This window comes from Anoplophora glabripennis, unplaced genomic scaffold (genome assembly GCF_000390285.2).
Source record: "Anoplophora glabripennis isolate ALB-LARVAE unplaced genomic scaffold, Agla_2.0 scaffold375, whole genome shotgun sequence".
In the NCBI taxonomy this organism is placed as follows: Eukaryota; Metazoa; Arthropoda; class Insecta; order Coleoptera; family Cerambycidae; genus Anoplophora; species Anoplophora glabripennis.
The window spans coordinates 192,297-211,899 of NW_019416498.1; the positions used below are offsets into that span (position 1 = coordinate 192,297).

The 19,603-nt window shown below is 33.6% G+C and overlaps 1 protein-coding gene across 1 annotated transcript in view; it reads left to right on the top strand.

Annotated features, from left to right (window-relative positions):
- The window catches only part of LOC108909108 (alkaline phosphatase-like), a 316,537-nt gene that overhangs the window by 113,388 nt on the left and 183,546 nt on the right, over positions 1–19,603 (top strand). Inside the window, exon 3 of the mRNA XM_018713342.2 lies at positions 3,354–3,577. Coding sequence (XP_018568858.1) covers positions 3,354–3,577 — 224 coding nt within the window. The remainder of the gene's footprint in view (positions 1–3,353; positions 3,578–19,603) is intronic.

Consider the following 19,603-nt stretch of genomic DNA (forward strand, 5'->3'; position numbering starts at 1 on the left):
AAATGCGATAGTTTATAAACAAATTAAAAATGGGCACTTTTCTTGTTTTTTTGCAATAACTTTTTTTGTTTATTAACCGATTTTAATTTAACAAGTCTCATTTTGTAGATAATTTTACTCCCTATAAGCTGTCTGCGAGACACTTTTTGCTAAATTTGATGGTTTTCCCTGCAAAGTGAAAAAACTGTTTTCCTCACTTATTTGTTTAAATAGAAAAGTTAGCTAATAAAAGTTTTTGACTCACGCGATGAGAGATGGCATGTATTATGTTCCTTTAGACAATTTTACAATAATATTGCGGATAGGACTTTTTTCGAGTTTCTCTTTTATTTTCGCTAATTTTCCTGGTGTAGAAATTCAGTTTTGTATTCAGGGGAATACGTACTAATATTCTTAAAAACTGACTCCCGCTTAAAGGTACACCTTTGAATATCTCGCTAAATATATTTTTTTAACTTGTACCGAGTTTATTCATGTTATTATTAAAAATCAAGGTTCTAAGAGTTATGTCGCGTGTATAAACAAGGACTTTTTTGTTTTCATATTGAATTTAATACGTTTTAATTCTTTCATAAACAAATAACAAACCTACTACTATTGTCATGTAAGTATTTGACTGATTTTTTACCATAATTGGAACATTAAAAAGGAATCTATTCTCATACTGATGCTGCGAGTTCCGAAAAAAAGCGTGAAATACTCATAACAAGTTGATTTATTCATAGACTTCAGTAGTTTGTCAAATTCCAGGCAAAGAAGGATGCGCTAAGTAAATAAACGCCCCACTTCTATCCGCTCGAAGTAAATCGAACTGAAGATCTTTCTCACCTGGAACAGGGCGCGAAATCCTGCCATGTACGGAATTAAACGAATCCTCTAACACTCCTGGTAATTGGTTTTATCAAGTTGCGAGTATACCGTTAATGAAACAACCGATGCAGCGGCCCCCAGAGTGTTGCATAAATCTTGTTCACTTCAAATCTCCGGAATGAAACGTCAGCGGAATTGCCATCTAAATCACTCGCTTGCTTAAGATGGGATTGCAACGTGTTTTCGGATGCGATTGGGATGCGGTTAGATATGCGATAAAAGCACGTGTTGGGTGCACCGCACCGAGAGAGTTCCCCTTGATTTGCAATCCATTTGGCTTGGCTGGGTGTAAAAAGGGTTGCGTTTTTGACTGATCATTTATCAATGCGGAGAACTCTTTGACTGTACCACTTATTTTAGTTTAGTATTAGTGAGATTTTACCCAAAACTGATTCGACCTCTTAAAATAAGTTAGTAAAAAATTCATAGAAGTTCTTTCCTGAAAATTTCTCATTTTATTCTTGGTTTTACCGTCAAAGCAATAATCACACAACATATAGTTTTATATTGCTAAATATGCATATTCACCAACATCTTCCTGTGTATGTGACGATTTTTCAAATGGAAACCCCTATTTTTTATTGCAGGATCGTATTCTACGGAAAAAAATACAAACTTTTTGCAGGGAACTTAATTTTCAAAAATGCATTTTTTTCCGAGTTTTCACGAATTTCGTTCGTCATGTTGTTTGAAGTGTCAGATGGATTCTGGCTGGGATTCATTCATTAACTGAAAAAAATGCATTTTCGAAAAAAAAGTTTCCTGCAAAAAATTTGTATTTTTATCCGTAGAATACGATCCTGCAATAAAAAATAGGGGTTTCCATTTTAAAAATCGAAGTTGACCCTCGTTTAACCTTGAAAATCGACTTCAAGGTCATTTTCAAGGTCACCATCGTATGTCTCCCTTCGAACCCTATAACTTTTGTCTAAAACATTTTTCCTCATTCTGCTCGGGTTTCGAGATATTTGGGGTGGGACATTAAAATGGGACACCCTGTATAGGCGCGGGCAAAATATTATGGTAAAGTATCCCTCAAAATTACTTTATGAGCAAATAAATGTTTTTGAAATTATATGCTTACATTATCATGTTTTATTATATTGTACGCATAAAACAAGATTCACTGCTTTTAAATGATTATGAAATAAGAGCTCCACACCAAATAACGCTACTCAAATACATTTACCTAAAAGGTATACCTTTATTCAGCTCAAATAACAAGTTATGAAATTAAAAACATGAGCAAATAACAATATGTGAAATTAACAATATTTTGCTGGCCTTAAAACTTCTTAACTTTATCCTCAGTTTTGCAATTACTGTATAATTAGTTTAGATCTATACCCCATGTACAGCCTGATTTTTAACTTAGTTGAAGATTCTGATCTCAAAATTCTAGAATAGACGTCGAAAAAATGGTTTTTTTTGCAAGAGAAATATGAATGAAATATTTATATTAAAACCCAAATAATTCTAGTTAGAAATCTTGAGAATTTTCCTTGTAATCGACATTTATTTATTCGTATTAATTCTTATTTAATCCCATTCCTATTTCTTAAATTAACTAATACACGTTTTTAGTAGTATTGTTTAACATTTGTTACTGTAAAGACGGCGTGAAATTTGGATATTATCGTGTGCTCGAGGTTTAAACTAAAAATTCCTAGGTCGCTCTGGTATTTAAACCAGTAACTAGAGCACGAATTCCTAAGGTTCTTCATCAAATTCTTGGCACATGTTCTGCTCCCACTTACACATCGATTAATCTAGATAAGCAAGAATTTAATGTCACGAAGTGTCACATGCCCTTGTATATGGAAACTCTCGTAAAGTCTCGCAAATAGGATACAAATTTGGTACAGAATATTACATTTTCTCTTCAATAATTTGGCACTTAAAGAGTAAATGCAAAACGTGAATCACAAATTACACGGAGAAGAAAAAATGTCTAAATGAACGTAGAACTATTCGCAAATGTTTGATAGTAGATTGATAAAATTTAGAATAATAACTTATGTAATCGCAGGCAAAAATTGTTATACAAAATCTCTCAGCCAGTGGCGGAGATGCAGGGAGATGCCTTCTCTAAAAACCGCCGAGTTTCGACGCTACTGAATATTTTGGGTATTGGATAAATGTATCTAATTCCTGTTGAAAAAATATGTCTTCCATTTCAGCCGAAAAATCGAACAATTTTTAATTAATTATTATTTCAAATATAAAATAAGCTGTCGATATAGTTGAATAAATCGTTAAATGACTTCATCAGTATTCATTTCACAAAGAAATATACATAGGAATTATTTGTTAGAAATAAAAAATATAAAATATATACAATTTGATTAAAATCGTGATTCAACACGTTTTATTTATGTAAAAAATGACGTTGAATCAATCACTCCCCAAGTGTATATGAGTACAGGTTAAAAATCCCCGCCCTAACACTTTTTTGTCGTCCCTAAACGCCATGTTTGTTGCAGATCAGGAATATTGGTACGAGCAGGCCCGCATCGCCCTGCGGCGACGGCTGCAATACGCCACAGATCGACGACCGCACGCCAAGAACGTAGTGCTGTTCGTGGGCGACGGCATGGGGGTGGCCACGGCGACGGCGGCGCGCATCCTGCGAGGGCAACGCCTCGGAAAGCGCGGCGAGGACCACGAGCTGGCCTGGGACACTTTCCCGGCGGTCGCCTTCGCTAAGGTTAGTGTACAGAAGTGATCTGATTGATAACAAGTAATTGAAAATAATTAGAGACGACGTCACATGCGTAAAGGCTATAAAAGTCATCATAACTACTTTCTGCTTACTCAAAATTACTTTTTGTTGATAAAAATATTATTTTTCGTAAACTGTCATAAACTGTCGACATTTTCATTAAATTTTCAGTTGACAAAGTGAGTCTTTTTTGTCACTTAGCTGCAAAATACTTTTATGTTCTAGAACGCCAAAATGTTTTTCGTTCTAGAACATGAAACAAATGTCAAAATATGTAATTTGTCATTTTTTCGAAACTTATTTATGATTTTATTAATTAGACAATATACATTTTAAGTAATATAACATTCCAATACAAAACAGTAACTATCTTAAACAGGATGATTGCAATTTATTTTGCACTACATGTAAATTGAAAGTGGCGATATTGCAGTGAGTTAAATTTATGCCAGATCAGTGCTGTCAGTTATCGCAGCTGTTAGTTGTAGGTGTTCAATGAAGCTGATGCTGTAATTGTTTAAGTTTACTATGCACGCTGTATTATTGGTATGTTCCGTAGGCTCTGCTGAAGATTGCAACAATTTATTTGCGACTGAATTTTTATTTTGTATAGAATCTTCTATACATATGTGTCTTCGCTGCCGTTTTGGAACGCCACCCCCCATTTCGTTTAATCGTGGTAATATCGGCCCCTGCATCGGTTGACAGGGTGGCGAAAGAACGTCTAAAGCAGTGCTTTGTATAAGTTTCCGGATGATACGAGCCTTGTTGGAGTTACTAATATTTTCGCCCGTGCGGAACGAATCTGGATTAAGCTCGATTGCCTCCCGTATGAGACTCCAGTGTTATGAAGGATCTTCCGAAATCTCAACTTTAGCTGAGTAGCCTCCCGTATTATGGGACCTCAGTACCTTCCGGCTCTGCCGGCTAACTAACACCAAATCTCTCCAGTTTTACTTGGAAGTGTGTATGACTAATATGGGGTTAACAGATGACATTTAGTGACACATTAAATAAGACAGGACTTATTTATCATTAGCAAAGGTTCTTAATTTATGCCTTTGGTTAGTGGTTGTTTTTGTATTTATATTTGGGTGGTAAGAGCAACGATCGTGGGTTTCTCTGCCTTGCTCTTTCCCCACAGGAGCTCTAGGTGAGCCTGGCACTCTCATTTTATGTTTAATGGTTGTTAATGTTTTTGTTGTTCTTCCTATTTGTCACATGTTTAATTTGAATTGTATGTAAATAAAGGTTAGGTGTATTTACTCTGCTTTTGTTTTATATAATTAAACCATACATCCCCTCTACAAAGTTAGTAGCCAGCGCCTTCCGGTCAATAAAAAATAAATACACACAACGTAGGGATTCCTTATGACGATCACATGTTTTTGGCCACAATGACGTTTACTTATTTTTTGTCGAACCTAAGGTTGTTATACTACAAATCTTTGCCTTTTATATCATCGATCGTTCTCTTTAGTAGCTCATCTGTCCTCAAAGCGCCACAAACAGCAAGTATTAAAATGACCTGAAACGTCCAAAATTAATTAACTCGATAGATTTGAATGATCTTTTCTAGCAAAAATCTACAATACAAAACAGTAACTATCTTAAACAGGATGATTGCAATTTATTTTGCACTACATGTAAATTGAAAGTAGCGATATTGCAGTGAGTTAAATTTATGCCAGATCCAGTGCTGTCAGTTGTCGCAGCTGTTAGTTGTAGGTGTTCAATGAAGCTGATGCTGTAATTGTTTAAGTAAAGTAAGTAAGTAAGTAAACACCCTTTGAATTCGTTGTAGGCAATCTCGTACTGTCTCGACGATTTTTTGGGGATTAATTGTGAAACAGGAGTGTGGTGCTTCCAATACTTCCACTGGTAAATGTTCGTCTTCACTTTCCGAGCTCATTTTGAATTAAACACTCTTAGAACATGAATTACAATATATAATTCTGACACTACTTTTTCAAACAACTAATTCTTATTGTTTATTAGGCCTTGATTCAAACACGGTTTAAACGATTTCAAATATAAAATAAATTGCTATATACAGGGTGTCCCATTAATACTGCGAAATGTACTATTTCGCGTTCTAGATACAAAAATAACTATTCAATAGATCTCTAATAATGTCACGTGTCTGATTGATGTTAAAATGGCAAAAGATCATATAGAAGCAACAAGATGGCGCTTGTGTTACTGTATATACAATCTGGGCGCTGGCGCTGTACAAACGTTGATGAAACTCATTGTTATAGAAAGGGAACCAAATTACAGAAATTACTATTACTGTTTGGCTGAAACACGAAACATGTTTTTTTTTATACCTACGACAAATTACTACCAAAAGATGAAAAAAAAATCAGTATAATATGTGCCTACCAATTTGTTACTTGTTGTTTTAATAATTTTAATTTTACCGAAATTTAATTACTATTTCATTACAAAATTACTGGTCACGTGGCTTGAGTCATTTAAGAAAGCTAGGTATATACCCGAATAAAGTAACTTTATTAAGAACTGTCAGTAACTTACGTTTCAATCTTGTTAGATATCCACAATACCATATTCAGTCTCAAGAGAATTACATAGAAGGCCGTGTTCATATTTCAGAAAACGGAATTTGAAATTAGGACCATGTTATTGATAAAATAGTCCGTAAATCACTTCGATTTCTCGAGATACACGACCCTACACGACTGCAACATTTTGATGTAGGCTTCCCCTCGCTTTTTCAGCAGGACGATTATAATATGTATAAAGTACTTAAATTTGAATAGCATTTGTACAAGCGAAAGGGAAATCCACAAAAAGTTATATTTCAGCATAAAAGTAAAACAAAGTGTTGAAAAAAATGTTCACAATGCCCTAAAATCTATAAACAACTCTGAATATGTAAATTTGAGATCAAAGAAACATACCTATACTTATTTTTAATTGTGAAAAAATGATTTCACATTACTTCAGCATTTTTTTAATTAAAAAAGTACATATTCTCTTTTTTTCTGAAGAGTAATACCAGTTTATACCTATCTACTCTTTAGCAAACTTTTTGCTGCTTTGTATGAGCTTTGTAAAATTTGAACATCAAAGCTGGGAGTGAGTATGATTCGAGATTTTTGTATAAATATTCATAAAGCAGACGAAGTGCCTATCGTAATACAGCTGTTGCTGTATTGCTGGCTAACATGTAAACATTAAATATTTACATTGTTTTTATATAAAGCAAGGGAGAACGTCAAGTCCTGCCTATAAAAATATTTGAATTTGTAATACGTTTTTATTAACGCGGCGTAAAATTAAAAAATAGCATAAAATTTTGATAGACAGTAATGTACAAGCTTATGTATTTGATTCCGAATAAGTTTATATGAACATACTGAACAACCAGTTGAAAATGTGGAGCTACGAGGTCTGTTCAGAAAATAACCGAACTTTATTTTTTTTAAACTATTATTAATATTACACTATTACTCCTTGTCTCCTTCAAAGTACTCCCTCATACATTTTCTCCAGCGGTGTTTCCATTTCGCGAAGTAGTCCTGGATAACTTTATTTGAAATGGCCTTTAAGTTCATGAATATGGCGGCCAAAAACTAAAAAAATGTTCACAATTTTAACAGCATCGGTACTGCCATCAAAATTTGAAGCGACAAAAAAATTAAGATGGCGGCATCAATATGGCAGCCATAAACCCAAAAATTGTTGATAAATGATCAAGAATTTCAATCTCAGAGTTTAAACGACTTAAAACAGTAACCGGAATTATTGATCAAGAACCTGATATAAAACATTTTAAATCACAAAATGGCGGATAGAAGATGGCGAACTTTTGGCAAAACCCCGATGTAAATGCCTTTAAAAATACCGCTTGGAAATTAATAGGCAGTGATTATCAAGGCCACTTATCTCAAATCTGGTCTGATGGAATCTAAGTCTCAAAATGGTGAACCCAAGATGGCGGACTAAAGGCTAAAACGCGCATCAACTATTCTTCGGTATACCGGATCGCTCTGAAAATAGATTAACTAGATATTTCAAGATAGTATGCTAAAAAATAGGTTATGATAGATTCAAAATTATAAAATGGCGTATCCAATATGGCAGATTTATTAACGGAATTCGCATCAATTGCCTTTAAAAACATCGGATATTATTGAAAACGGTTTTACGGTTTTTTTTAAGATTGTTTATTACAAATCTAGCATGACACAATTCAGTCCCAGAATAATCGATGTAAGATGACATAACAAGATGGCGGAAATATGATAGAAATCCTCATTAAATACCTTTCAGATCTTGGATTCGTTTTAAAAGGAATTGACGGATTCGTTTTTAAGATCGCTTAATGTAGGTAAATCTGAAATGAAACTACCGGACTTATGGTACTCATTAAATTTTAGTTAGATTTTGGAATGATCGTTTTCAGGAGTATCTGATTGCATTACGAAATTAAAATCAAACAATAGCAGACATAATAGCATTAGTTTAAATTAGAAATGTTTAAAATACTAATTGTTGTCCTGAGTAATGTTGTGATCTACGATCGACATTATTTTTTAGATTAATACTTTAAGTGAAAATCTGTAACATCTTTTTTTATCACTCATTCAACGGTCCAATTCAGAATAGTTGGCGAATTTTTCAACAAGTTTGCAAGAGATAGGTGGTAAGTTTCCAAAGACCATTGGAAACACCACCTATCTCAGGAAAGTTGGTAACTTTTGCATTATTTTGAGTTTTAATCTTTAATCCGCCATCTTGGGTCCGCCATTTTGAGATTTAGATTCCATCAGATCAGATTTGATATAAGTGGTTTTAATCACTGCCAATGCATTTCCAAATGAATTTTTAAAGGCATTTACATCAGGGTTTAGTTAAAAGTTCGCCATCTTGGATCCGCCATTTTGTGATATGAAATGTTTTATACCAAGCTTTTGATAAATCATTCCGGATACTGTTTGTAAGTCGTTTAAACTCTGAGATTGAAATTCTTGGTCATTTATCATCAATTTTTGGGTTTATGGCCGCCATATTGATGCTGCCATCTTAATTTTTGCAAAGGCGCACGAATTTTTGTAGTCCTGAGATCAAATTTTAAAATAAGACCTTATACGAATTTTTTGTCGCTTAAAATTTTGGTAGTAGCACTGATCTGGCTGATTGATAAAAATTTTTTGGGTTTATGGCCGACATATTCATGTCGCCATTTTGATTTTTGCAAAGGCGCACACGGCATTTTGTAGTTCATAGTTTAAGCTATAAAATGAACTCCCATACGTATTTTTACGTCGCTTCAAATTTTGGTAGCAGTACTGGATTAACGTGGAATGCCCCATATGTACTAGCACTAGCGTTATCTAATTGTTACTAAAACTAATTGTGTACACATCTATGGTACTGATATATACAGGAATCTGTTAATAGCACTTTAGAATTTATTTAAAATTAATGTAAAAATAGACACTAGATCCACTTCTTCATTTCTCGCCTGAAACGTGTTATTACTTTGTTTAATTTTAAATTATTTACATTATATCGTTAAAATTAAAACCAATCCGCTTAAAAGTCAACGAACGAGTATTGTTTTCCCAAAAATTCCTTTTTCCAAACATTATAAATTCGAGTTTTTCAAATTTCCGATCCAAACGCAAAAAAAATATGATAAAAAAGTGGCGTTGATTCCAATACTGATATTTAGGATGTTATTTAAATATTTCTTCCTATTTGATGATATAGAAAGTATCAAAATTAACTTTACGCTACTAACATTCTTTCCTTGAGCATAAATCACTGCACAGCATAAAATTATAACCTCCCGGGGTGTATAAAACTTCTCAGTTAAAACTTTAAACTCATCAAGGAAATGAAGCGCACAATAAAAAACTTCGGAGAGAAAACAGAATTTCAAAATTTAGAGAACCATTGTTCGACTTGTGAAACTTCCATTCCCCCTCGATAGTATTGTTACAACTCAAGATATAAACACACAAACTTTCCCGGAGAGAGGCAATGCATCAATTCGGTTGCTTGCAGAACAAATTTCAACCCTTCTGCAGCGTGGACTCGGGACGGTTGAATTTTCACCCCCTTTCATTCCGTTTCATTAGCCACATATCAGTGCTTTTATAACTCCGTGCTGCTATGAAGTTCATTAAAATCAACTCTGCTCCGTGGAAATTTGTTATTTCATATCCGATGCTTAAAAACGGCAGTTTGCTCTAGGAGTGCTAACTTCGGGCTTGATGTTGATGTTGTTATAGAACAAAGCCCCTCATCATCAGTTAATCATCATTATCCGGAAGTGGAAACTCTGATATTAATTAGACAAAATCGTAGGAACTTTTTTGCAAATACTAGGTTGGTTGAGGTTTTAGAAGCTGAAAATGTCGTATTTAAGAGTTGGTCTGGTTTTAGATTTAACAGAAGTACTCAAAAAGCAGGAATTAATTTGACTAATGGAATAATCATATTAATAATGGGAAAAAATTCTTGCTGTATTTAGGAAATTAATTAAGGTTTATTTTTAACTTTTTTTGCATACGTTTCACTAAATACTTCAATAACTAATTTTATAAGAGTGCGGTTAGTGTCTATTTTGTTTTTTAAAGAAGGCTTCCCACACAGCACAGTGACATTCGTAGGATGTACTGAGGATAACTTTTCAGGATATATAGGATATCCTCGGACAGGTACACGATCACCTCAGGATGTACCAGGGATATCCAATGGAACCGCCTGGGATTTGCTTTTGACGTCCTGAGGACATCCGTCTGGCTATATAAAGGACATTGTCAGGTTATCAGTGGATCAAATGAGGACAACCTAGGCTTTACTGTTGATGTCCTCAGGACATCAGCCGGGGCTATTATCAGGTTATCAGTGGATCAAATGAGGACAACGTAGGCTTTACTGTTGATGTCCTCAGGAGATTAGCTGGGCTATGTACAGCACATTTTTAGTACTTATGGGGCTAATAAAAAAAAATTACAGGGTGGTATTAAATAATTCTATAGATCAAATACGTAGGTACCTAATTTCCAAAACATTTGCTTGCCATTTCCACTCCATCTAATATTTTTTATTCAAAAAAATATTGACACTAAAAAATGAAAAGGGAAATCTGATCATTTATCTATTCGGTTATAATATGTAACACGAGATTTGATTTCTTTGAATACCACTGGAATAAAAATTAACAATACAATATTTTGGATATGTTGATTAGATTCGTCATAAATACGTGAAGGGCAGTTTTAAAATTCTCTTTTCATGAGATTTAAAGACATTTTAACATTTTTCTGCAAGAAGTATTCCATCGTTGATACATGTATGTATTTTTTAAACATTTTACTCACCCACTTACTAAAATCTGACGAGAAAATTCTGTAACATAGCCACTGGCAGATATTTTTCTGTTTAAGACAACAACTACTACAGACAAGACTACATACAAGTTTTCAGAAACATCTCCAAATTATTTAGATATACACATCAACGGTTCATATTATTCATAAAACTGGTTTGAGGCATTTTTTTAAACTGGAACAAATAAGACCTAAAGTACTTCATGAGAATAAAATATAAACTTTAATAGCACTTATTTTTAAACTGAGTTCTTGAATAAAAAAATAAAATTGAACTGAATTTTTTTATTCATTGCACATTATAAATATAAACTTAAAAAGCAAATTTCACATGTACTTATATATATATATTCAACTCTTTCTATGATACATATAACCAACTTTTTTATTACAGAATATAAACAAAGTTATATACACAACTAAGTTATTATTTGTATTATATGTATAACTATTCCTTATGTGCTGTTGATCTGGTCTCTTTTTATAGTCTCTCATTTGCATGCCGCGACATGTTTTAATGCCCTCCCCATTATCTTTTTCTGGGCAATTTTTTGTGCAATGTGCTTGTGAAATTCCAGCTGTAAATTTGTAGAAAAAGTATGTTAATAATACATTTACATTGTAGACGAGTGACAAAACAAAAATTTTCATTAAATACATTTAACGAGACTATTCTAATTTCATGAACTATGGATTATAATCTGTTGATATTAAATTTAATTCTAATATTCTAATAGATAATACGTAATTCTGCCTACGATTTATAATGTAATCCTTATAACTCACAATGTTGGTACAAATATTACAGACAGAGAACTATAATAAATTAATTAAATTTATGGGATACAATCCTTTGTCAGAACACCTATATACAACACATTCAAAACTAAAAATTATAGATTTGAACATATTATGTAGATTTGGTGATACCACTTATACACATCTATTACAAATAGTGATAAAAACTATTCTAATTTTTGAATGGTATTAGGCTCTATATAAAAAATATTTGAAAACATGTTTTTTTAATGCGTTCTTTAGGCATTATATAATTATTGCATGATACAAACAGTAAGAACAAAATTAGTTAATACTATATACGATTCTAACCTATATGTTTATTCTACGATATTAATACCTTAATACCAAAGGTATTTTAAATACTTCTACCAGCAGGTGGTTGATGCACGTCACTTAACTATTTTAACAAGCTTTAAATTTCACTTTCCACTTTTCAAATTAGTAAAAACGTCATTGAGTCACACACTTATAAAACAAAGAAAACATAAAATGGCGAGATACGGGTCATACGTCAATATGTCATACTGCGCATGCACCATGCACTGTGCCAAGCCAAGAACCATCCCAGGATGGATCACTCCAGAATTTGCCTAGGATATCCCAAAATTGGAGATTGTTCGGCTTTTAATATCTTCATAGGATATTTCCAGGACATCCTGTCTGGATTTACCTGGGATATCCCCAACTGGGATATTGATAGGATCTACTTGTCTTATTTAAATATCATGAGGATATCCTGAGGACTGAGATCCCCGATTAGGATATATATAGGACTAAATGAGGATATCCCAGGGACGTCATGTGATGTGTGGGTTATTTCTCGATTTTGGAAGAAATTCAAACAAATTGGAATTTCTCAAGAACTGATGGAGATAAGTACCAACAATGTTATATCAGTCCAAAGGGAATTTAAATCTGGGTTCAATGTTAAGAAAAAAAAAATAGTAGGATCGTATTCGATGCAAAGTATAGCAAAAAATTATCGGTCTTTCATCAAAGGAAAATCGTGTCATCATTTTTAGGAGGCATAAGATGAACTATTTCATATTTAAAACGAAATTGAATGTAAAATATGAAATACCTACCGCTGCATACGCACTGTGTTCTAGTAGTAGCTGTAGTCGCCCAGGTGTATCGAGTGTACGAAGGGGTCGGTTATACGTCAAATACTAAACTCGCGAGCTTGGTCGTAAATCAGAGACCGCCTCCAAAGTAAACAACAGTGGCGCGTACAGAAGTAAAATGTAATACATATATGGAATTTAAAAAACAAATTGGATTTATAATAAATTACATTTAAAATAAATAGTTTATGAGAATAAAGGGATTTTAGTAGGAACATTGATGCTAGACGTAAACTGAACCATTCATCCCTTCATAATGCATAAAGAAATTATTCAATTTCTAAACCCCTTAAAACGGTATTGCACTGGATCCCTTGTCAGGCAATTACTTATTACGTTGCATTCCTACCATAGTTACATTTGAAAAAAAATGAGTTACACGAGTTTGAATATTTTGAAGTTTAAGGTGCTGCACAATCTGCGTTTTGTAAAAATAATTTCCTTTCCATAACGCAAATGATAAAGAATTTTACGCTGAATTGAATGAGGAAAACCATGAATCCGTATCATCAGTAGCTTAGAAGATATTTCATGTTAAAGACAATGATCCAATCGAGAAAATTTTCGAAATAAGTTGAATAACTCGGGAATGAAGCGTCCTTGACCTAAGGTATGGTATATAAAGTCAGTCTGAAATTTAACAAGGAATGACATAATATACAGGGTGTTCCATTTAAAAAACTAAATTTGGTTAGCGCTCAGGCTTAACCCAACACCCTGCATAATTGAAAATATTTTAACGGGATGAACAATAAAAATAGAAGCAAGTTTAACAATATTTCTTCCAAAGCGATTCATAAGAAATTATGAAACGGCCAATCTTAGGTGGGACACACTATATACATATATATTGTGGCATTTAACTTACAATGATCAAGCAGGTGCTGCTGCAAAACTATTGAACGAAAGAATTACGCACACGATTATCAAACATTTGATGGACTATAGACACAACAAAACAACGTATGTACAGGGTGTCCCAAAGTTCGTATCTCGGGCCCATAACAAACGAAAAGCGACAGTAAAAATCTGTTTAGATGGCGTGAATCGCNATATATATAGGACTAAATGAGGATATCCCAGGGACGTCATGTGATGTGTGGGTTGTTTCTCGATTTTGGAAGAAATTCAAACAAATTGGAATTTCTCAAGAACTGATGGAGATAAGTACCAACAATGTTATATCAGTCCAAAGGGAATTTAAATCTGGGTTCAATGTTATGAAAAAAAAAAAAAAAATAGTAGGATCGTATTCGATGCAAAGTAGAGCCAAAAATTATCGGTCTTTCATCAAAGGAAAATCGTGTCATCATTTTTAGGAGGCATAAGATGAACTATTTCATATTTAAAACGAAATTGAATGTAAAATATGAAATACCTACCGCTGCATACGCACTGTGTTCTAGTAGTAGCTGTAGTCGCCCAGGTGTATCGAGTGTACGAAGGGGTCGGTTATACGTCAAATACTAAACTCGCGAGCTTGGTCGTAAATCAGAGACCGCCTCCAAAGTAAACAACAGTGGCGCGTACAGAAGTAAAATGTAATACATATATGGAATTTAAAAAACAAATTGGATTTATAATAAATTACATTTAAAATAAATAGTTTATGAGAATAAAGGGATTTTAGTAGGAACATTGATGCTAGACGTAAACTGAACCATTCATCCCTTCATAATGCATAAAGAAATTATTCAATTTCTAAACCCCTTAAAACGGTATTGCACTGGATCCCTTGTCAGGCAATTACTTATTACGTTGCATTCCTACCATAGTTACATTTGAAAAAAAATGAGTTACACGAGTTTGAATATTTTGAAGTTTAAGGTGCTGCACAATCTGCGTTTTGTAAAAATAATTTCCTTTCCATAACGCAAATGATAAAGAATTTTACGCTGAATTGAATGAGGAAAACCATGAATCCGTATCATCAGTAGCTTAGAAGATATTTCATGTTAAAGACAATGATCCAATCGAGAAAATTTTCGAAATAAGTTGAATAACTCGGGAATGAAGCGTCCTTGACCTAAGGTATGGTATATAAAGTCAGTCTGAAATTTAACAAGGAATGACATAATATACAGGGTGTTCCATTTAAAAAACTAAATTTGGTTAGCGCTCAGGCTTAACCCAACACCCTGCATAATTGAAAATATTTTAACGGGATGAACAATAAAAATAGAAGCAAGTTTAACAATATTTCTTCCAAAGCGATTCATAAGAAATTATGAAACGGCCAATCTTAGGTGGGACACACTATATACATATATATTGTGGCATTTAACTTACAATGATCAAGCAGGTGCTGCTGCAAAACTATTGAACGAAAGAATTACGCACACGATTATCAAACATTTGATGGACTATAGACACAACAAAACAACGTATGTACAGGGTGTCCCAAAGTACACGTCTGGGACCCATAACAGACAAACGAAAAACGACAGTAAAAATTTGTTTAAATGGTGTGAATTGGGACTCGCTAAGGTCCGTTTTGCACTTGAAAAACATCTTTTTTTATATTCGAAAAATAAATAAAATTACATCATCAACTTTACTTCCACGAACATACCCATTTTTTATGATAATACAATAATTATTTATTTTTTATGAACATTTTTTGTGCAGAAATTTTTTTCTCCATCTCTTCTCCTTAAAAAGTTACAATAACAAACATTATACAAAAATGTTTCCTATTGTATTGGAATTAGTCATGATTTAATGTGAGAAAAAATGGCTGAAACTGTTGTCACAAGTCTGTTTACATATTAGTTTCTGTCAAACGCTATTTCTTGCATGATAAATCAAATCAATATCATGAGAGATATCCAGAGCGTCAAGCTGTTAACCCAAAAATATTTGCCAGATTAGAACGATTTTTGCGTGCTAACGAACGTGAATTTTCATCAAGAAAAAGGAAAGGAATTTCAAAATATTTTGAGGAAAATCCCAGAAATTCTATACGCCACTTTTGCATTAAATTTAAAAAGAAGCTCTGCGCAAATAATTTTGAGCTCCAATGGTATAGTATAGGCTAATGTTTGGTGTGGCATTATTGGAATGCATTTAATTGGCCCATACTTTTATGAAAATGTATTGAACGCTATTAGCTATTTACAGTTTTTGCAAGACGAGCTTTCAGCACTGCTTGAGCATGTGCCGCTGCAGCTCAGGTTGAATATCTGGTTGCAACACGATGGTGCTCTTCCACATAAAGCTAAAAGAGTTGCAGATACTTACAAAATACTTTCGGAATTGGAATTAATGGGCCTGTAGAATGGGCTTTAAAATCTCCAGACTTAACGCCCCTAGACTATTTTTTATGGAGAACATTAAACAGTCAAGTATATAAGANAAAACTATTGAACGAAAGAATTACGCACACGATTATCAAACATTTGATGGACTATAGACACAACAAAACAACGTATGTACAGGGTGTCCCAAAGTTCGTATCTCGGGCCCATAACAAACGAAAAGCGACAGTAAAAATCTGTTTAGATGGTGTGAATCGGGATTCGCTAAGGTCCATTTTATACTTAAAAAACATTTTTTTAAATTCGGAAAATAAATAAAATTACATCATCAACTTTACTTCCACGAACATACCCATTTTTTATGATAATACAATTATCTGTTTTTTTTAACATTTTTTGAGCAGAAATTTTTTTCTCCATCTCTTCTCCTTAAAAAGTTACAATAACAAACATTATACAAAAATGTATCCTATTGTATTGGAATTAGTCATGATTTAATAAACATTGCCGTGAAAATAATGGCTGAAACTGCTGTCACAAGTCTGTTTACATATTAGTTTCTGTCAAACACTATTTCTTGCATGATAAACAAACTAGTAAGTGGTTGCTAAAAATTAAAAAATGTTCACAAACAATGAAAAAGTTGGCATGATTTTAATTCATGGTGAATGTCAGAAAAATACCAGAAGAGCCTGCTAACTTATATCATGAGAGATATCCAGAGCGTCAAGCTGTTAACCCAAAAATATTTACCAGATTAGAACGAATTTTGCGTGCTAACGAAAGTGAATTTTTATCAAGAAAAGGGAAAGGAATTTCAAAATCAGTGTGTAACGATATTACCTTAGCTAGGATATTACAATATTTTGAGGAAAATCCTAGAAAATTCTATACGACAGGCATTAAATTTAAAAAGAAGCTCTGTGCAAAGAATTTTGAGCTCGAATGGTTACCATGACTATAGGCTAAATAACTTGGAGCACTTATCTGATATACATGCTGAAAAAGACTTAATTGTGTAGTCCAAATAATGGTTAATTTGGAAATAGATAATAAACTTTTACAACACATTCTTTGGACCGATGAGAGTTGTTTTTATAAGTAATGGCAAGCCAAATAAAAGAAACGAACATTACTGGGACACTGAAGATCGACATTCAAAATCAAGGCCATTATAAAATAAAAGTTTGGTGTGGCATTATTGGAATGCATTTAATTGGCTCATACTTTTAAGAAAATGTATTGAACGCTAAGAGTTATTTACAGTTTTTGCTAGAGGAGCTTCCAGCACTGCTTGAATATATGCCGCTGCAGCTCAGGTTGAATAGCTAGTTGCAACACGATGGTGCTCCTTCAAATAAAGCTAAAAGAGTTACAGACTATTTAAAAAATACTTTCCGAATTGGAATTAATGGGCCTCTAGAATGGGCTTCAAAGTCTCCAGATTTAACGCCCCTACACTATTTTTTATGGGGAACATTAAACAGTCAAGTATATAAGACACCTACGAGAAGTTTCGAGCATTTAAAGCAAAAGATTCGACATATTTGTGAGAATCTTTCAAGAGAAACGTTGTTTAAAGCTACAAGCGAAGTTAGGAAAAGATTGGATAAATGCTTAGAATAAATTTTATATTTTTTTGCGAACTTTGGGACACCCTGTACCTATCATCTTTGCAGAGAAAGCTCTAAGTAAGTTTCACTACTGTGACATTCGAAAATGTCGACGTGTTACAAGGGTGTTACAACAACACCCCCTGTATACGCGTATCATTAACCTCGCATTACCTTAAACAATTCGGTGGATTATTGCACAAAGGCGGTAATTAATTAAGTTAATTCGGCGTTATTATTAGAGATACAAAGCTGACAAAGGGATTTCTTTCCCCGAACACAATACCGCCTTTAGGCAAAGGAACAACATTAATTTTATTAAAGCAATAACGAGACAATGCAAAGAAGTCTACTCTGACTTCGCCGAGTAAATTGGGGTCGCTCTGCTCTGTAGTGCATCTTGTTCGGCGTAATCAGCGGCTTAGCTTAGCCGAATTCGAAAGGCTCGTTGCGGTTAATGAATAGGATTGGGGTCACGGTATTAACTGTATCGCGAAAGCCTAATCCAGGCGTATAATGTTTTCAAACAAATGCAAAAGCAAAAACATTTATNGCAACACGATGGTGCTCTTCCACATAAAGCTAAAAGAGTTGCAGATACTTACAAAATACTTTCGGAATTGGAATTAATGGGCCTGTAGAATGGGCTTCAAAGTCTCCAGATTTAACGCCCCTAGACTATTTTTTATGGGGAACATTAAAAAATCAAGTATATAAGACACCCACGAGAAGTTTCGAGCATTCAAAGCAATAGATTCGACATGTTTGTGAGAATCTTTCAAGAGAAACGTTATTTAAAGCTACAAGCGAAGTTAGGAAAAGACACCCTGTTGTTTGCAGAGAAAGCTCTAAGTAAGTTTCACTACTGTGACATTCGAAAATATCGACGCGTTACAAGGCAACAACACCCCCTGTATACGCGTATCATTAACCTCGCATTACCTTAAACAATTCGGTGGATTATTGCACAAAGGCTGTAATTAATTAAGTTAATTCGGCGTTATTATTAGAGATACAAAGCTGACAAAGGGATTTCTTTCCCCGAACACAATACCGCCTTTAGGCAAAGGAACAACATTAATTTTATTAAAGCAATAACGAGACAATGCAAAGAAGTCTACTCTGACTTCGCCGAGTAAATTGGGGTCGCTCTGCTCTGTAGTGCATCTTGTTCGGCGTAATCAGCGGCTTAGCTTAGCCGAATTCGAAAGGCTCGTTGCGGTTAATGAATAGGATTGGGGTCACGGTATTAACTGTATCGCGAAAGCCTAATCCAGGCGTATAATGTTTTCAAACAAATGCAAAAGCAAAAACATTTATTCATAAACGTTAAGGGGACGATTTAGTATGTATATTTTTACCGTGTTTTCTGCATATAAAATTATTGGTACCTCTCACTTTAACTCGTCGTAATTTTTTTTGTTAACTGATAATAAAAATCCAATTTTTACTAACGATAAGTCGAACTATTGTCTTTAATACTGTAAAGGTCATCTGTCTCAAAAGGTCTTCTTTTTTTTATTTTTAAGTGAAACATAAGGGAGTGCTATCTCCGTAAATATGGCATTCTTTAAAAAAAAACTGACAGGTAGCAAATAACTGTAAACAACAATTTGAAAAAATATGTTAAAATAATACAGTTATAAATATGATATTCTTAAAAACAGTATCGGAATGGTCAATTACGGTCACGGTCCGATGCAGAGTATACAGTATAGCCTTTATAACTGTATTATTTTAACGAATTTTTTCAGATTGTTGTTTACAATTATTTACTACTCGAGTCAGTATTTTTCTTTTTTTAAAGAATGCAATATTTATGGAGATAGCACCCCCTTCTGTTTTG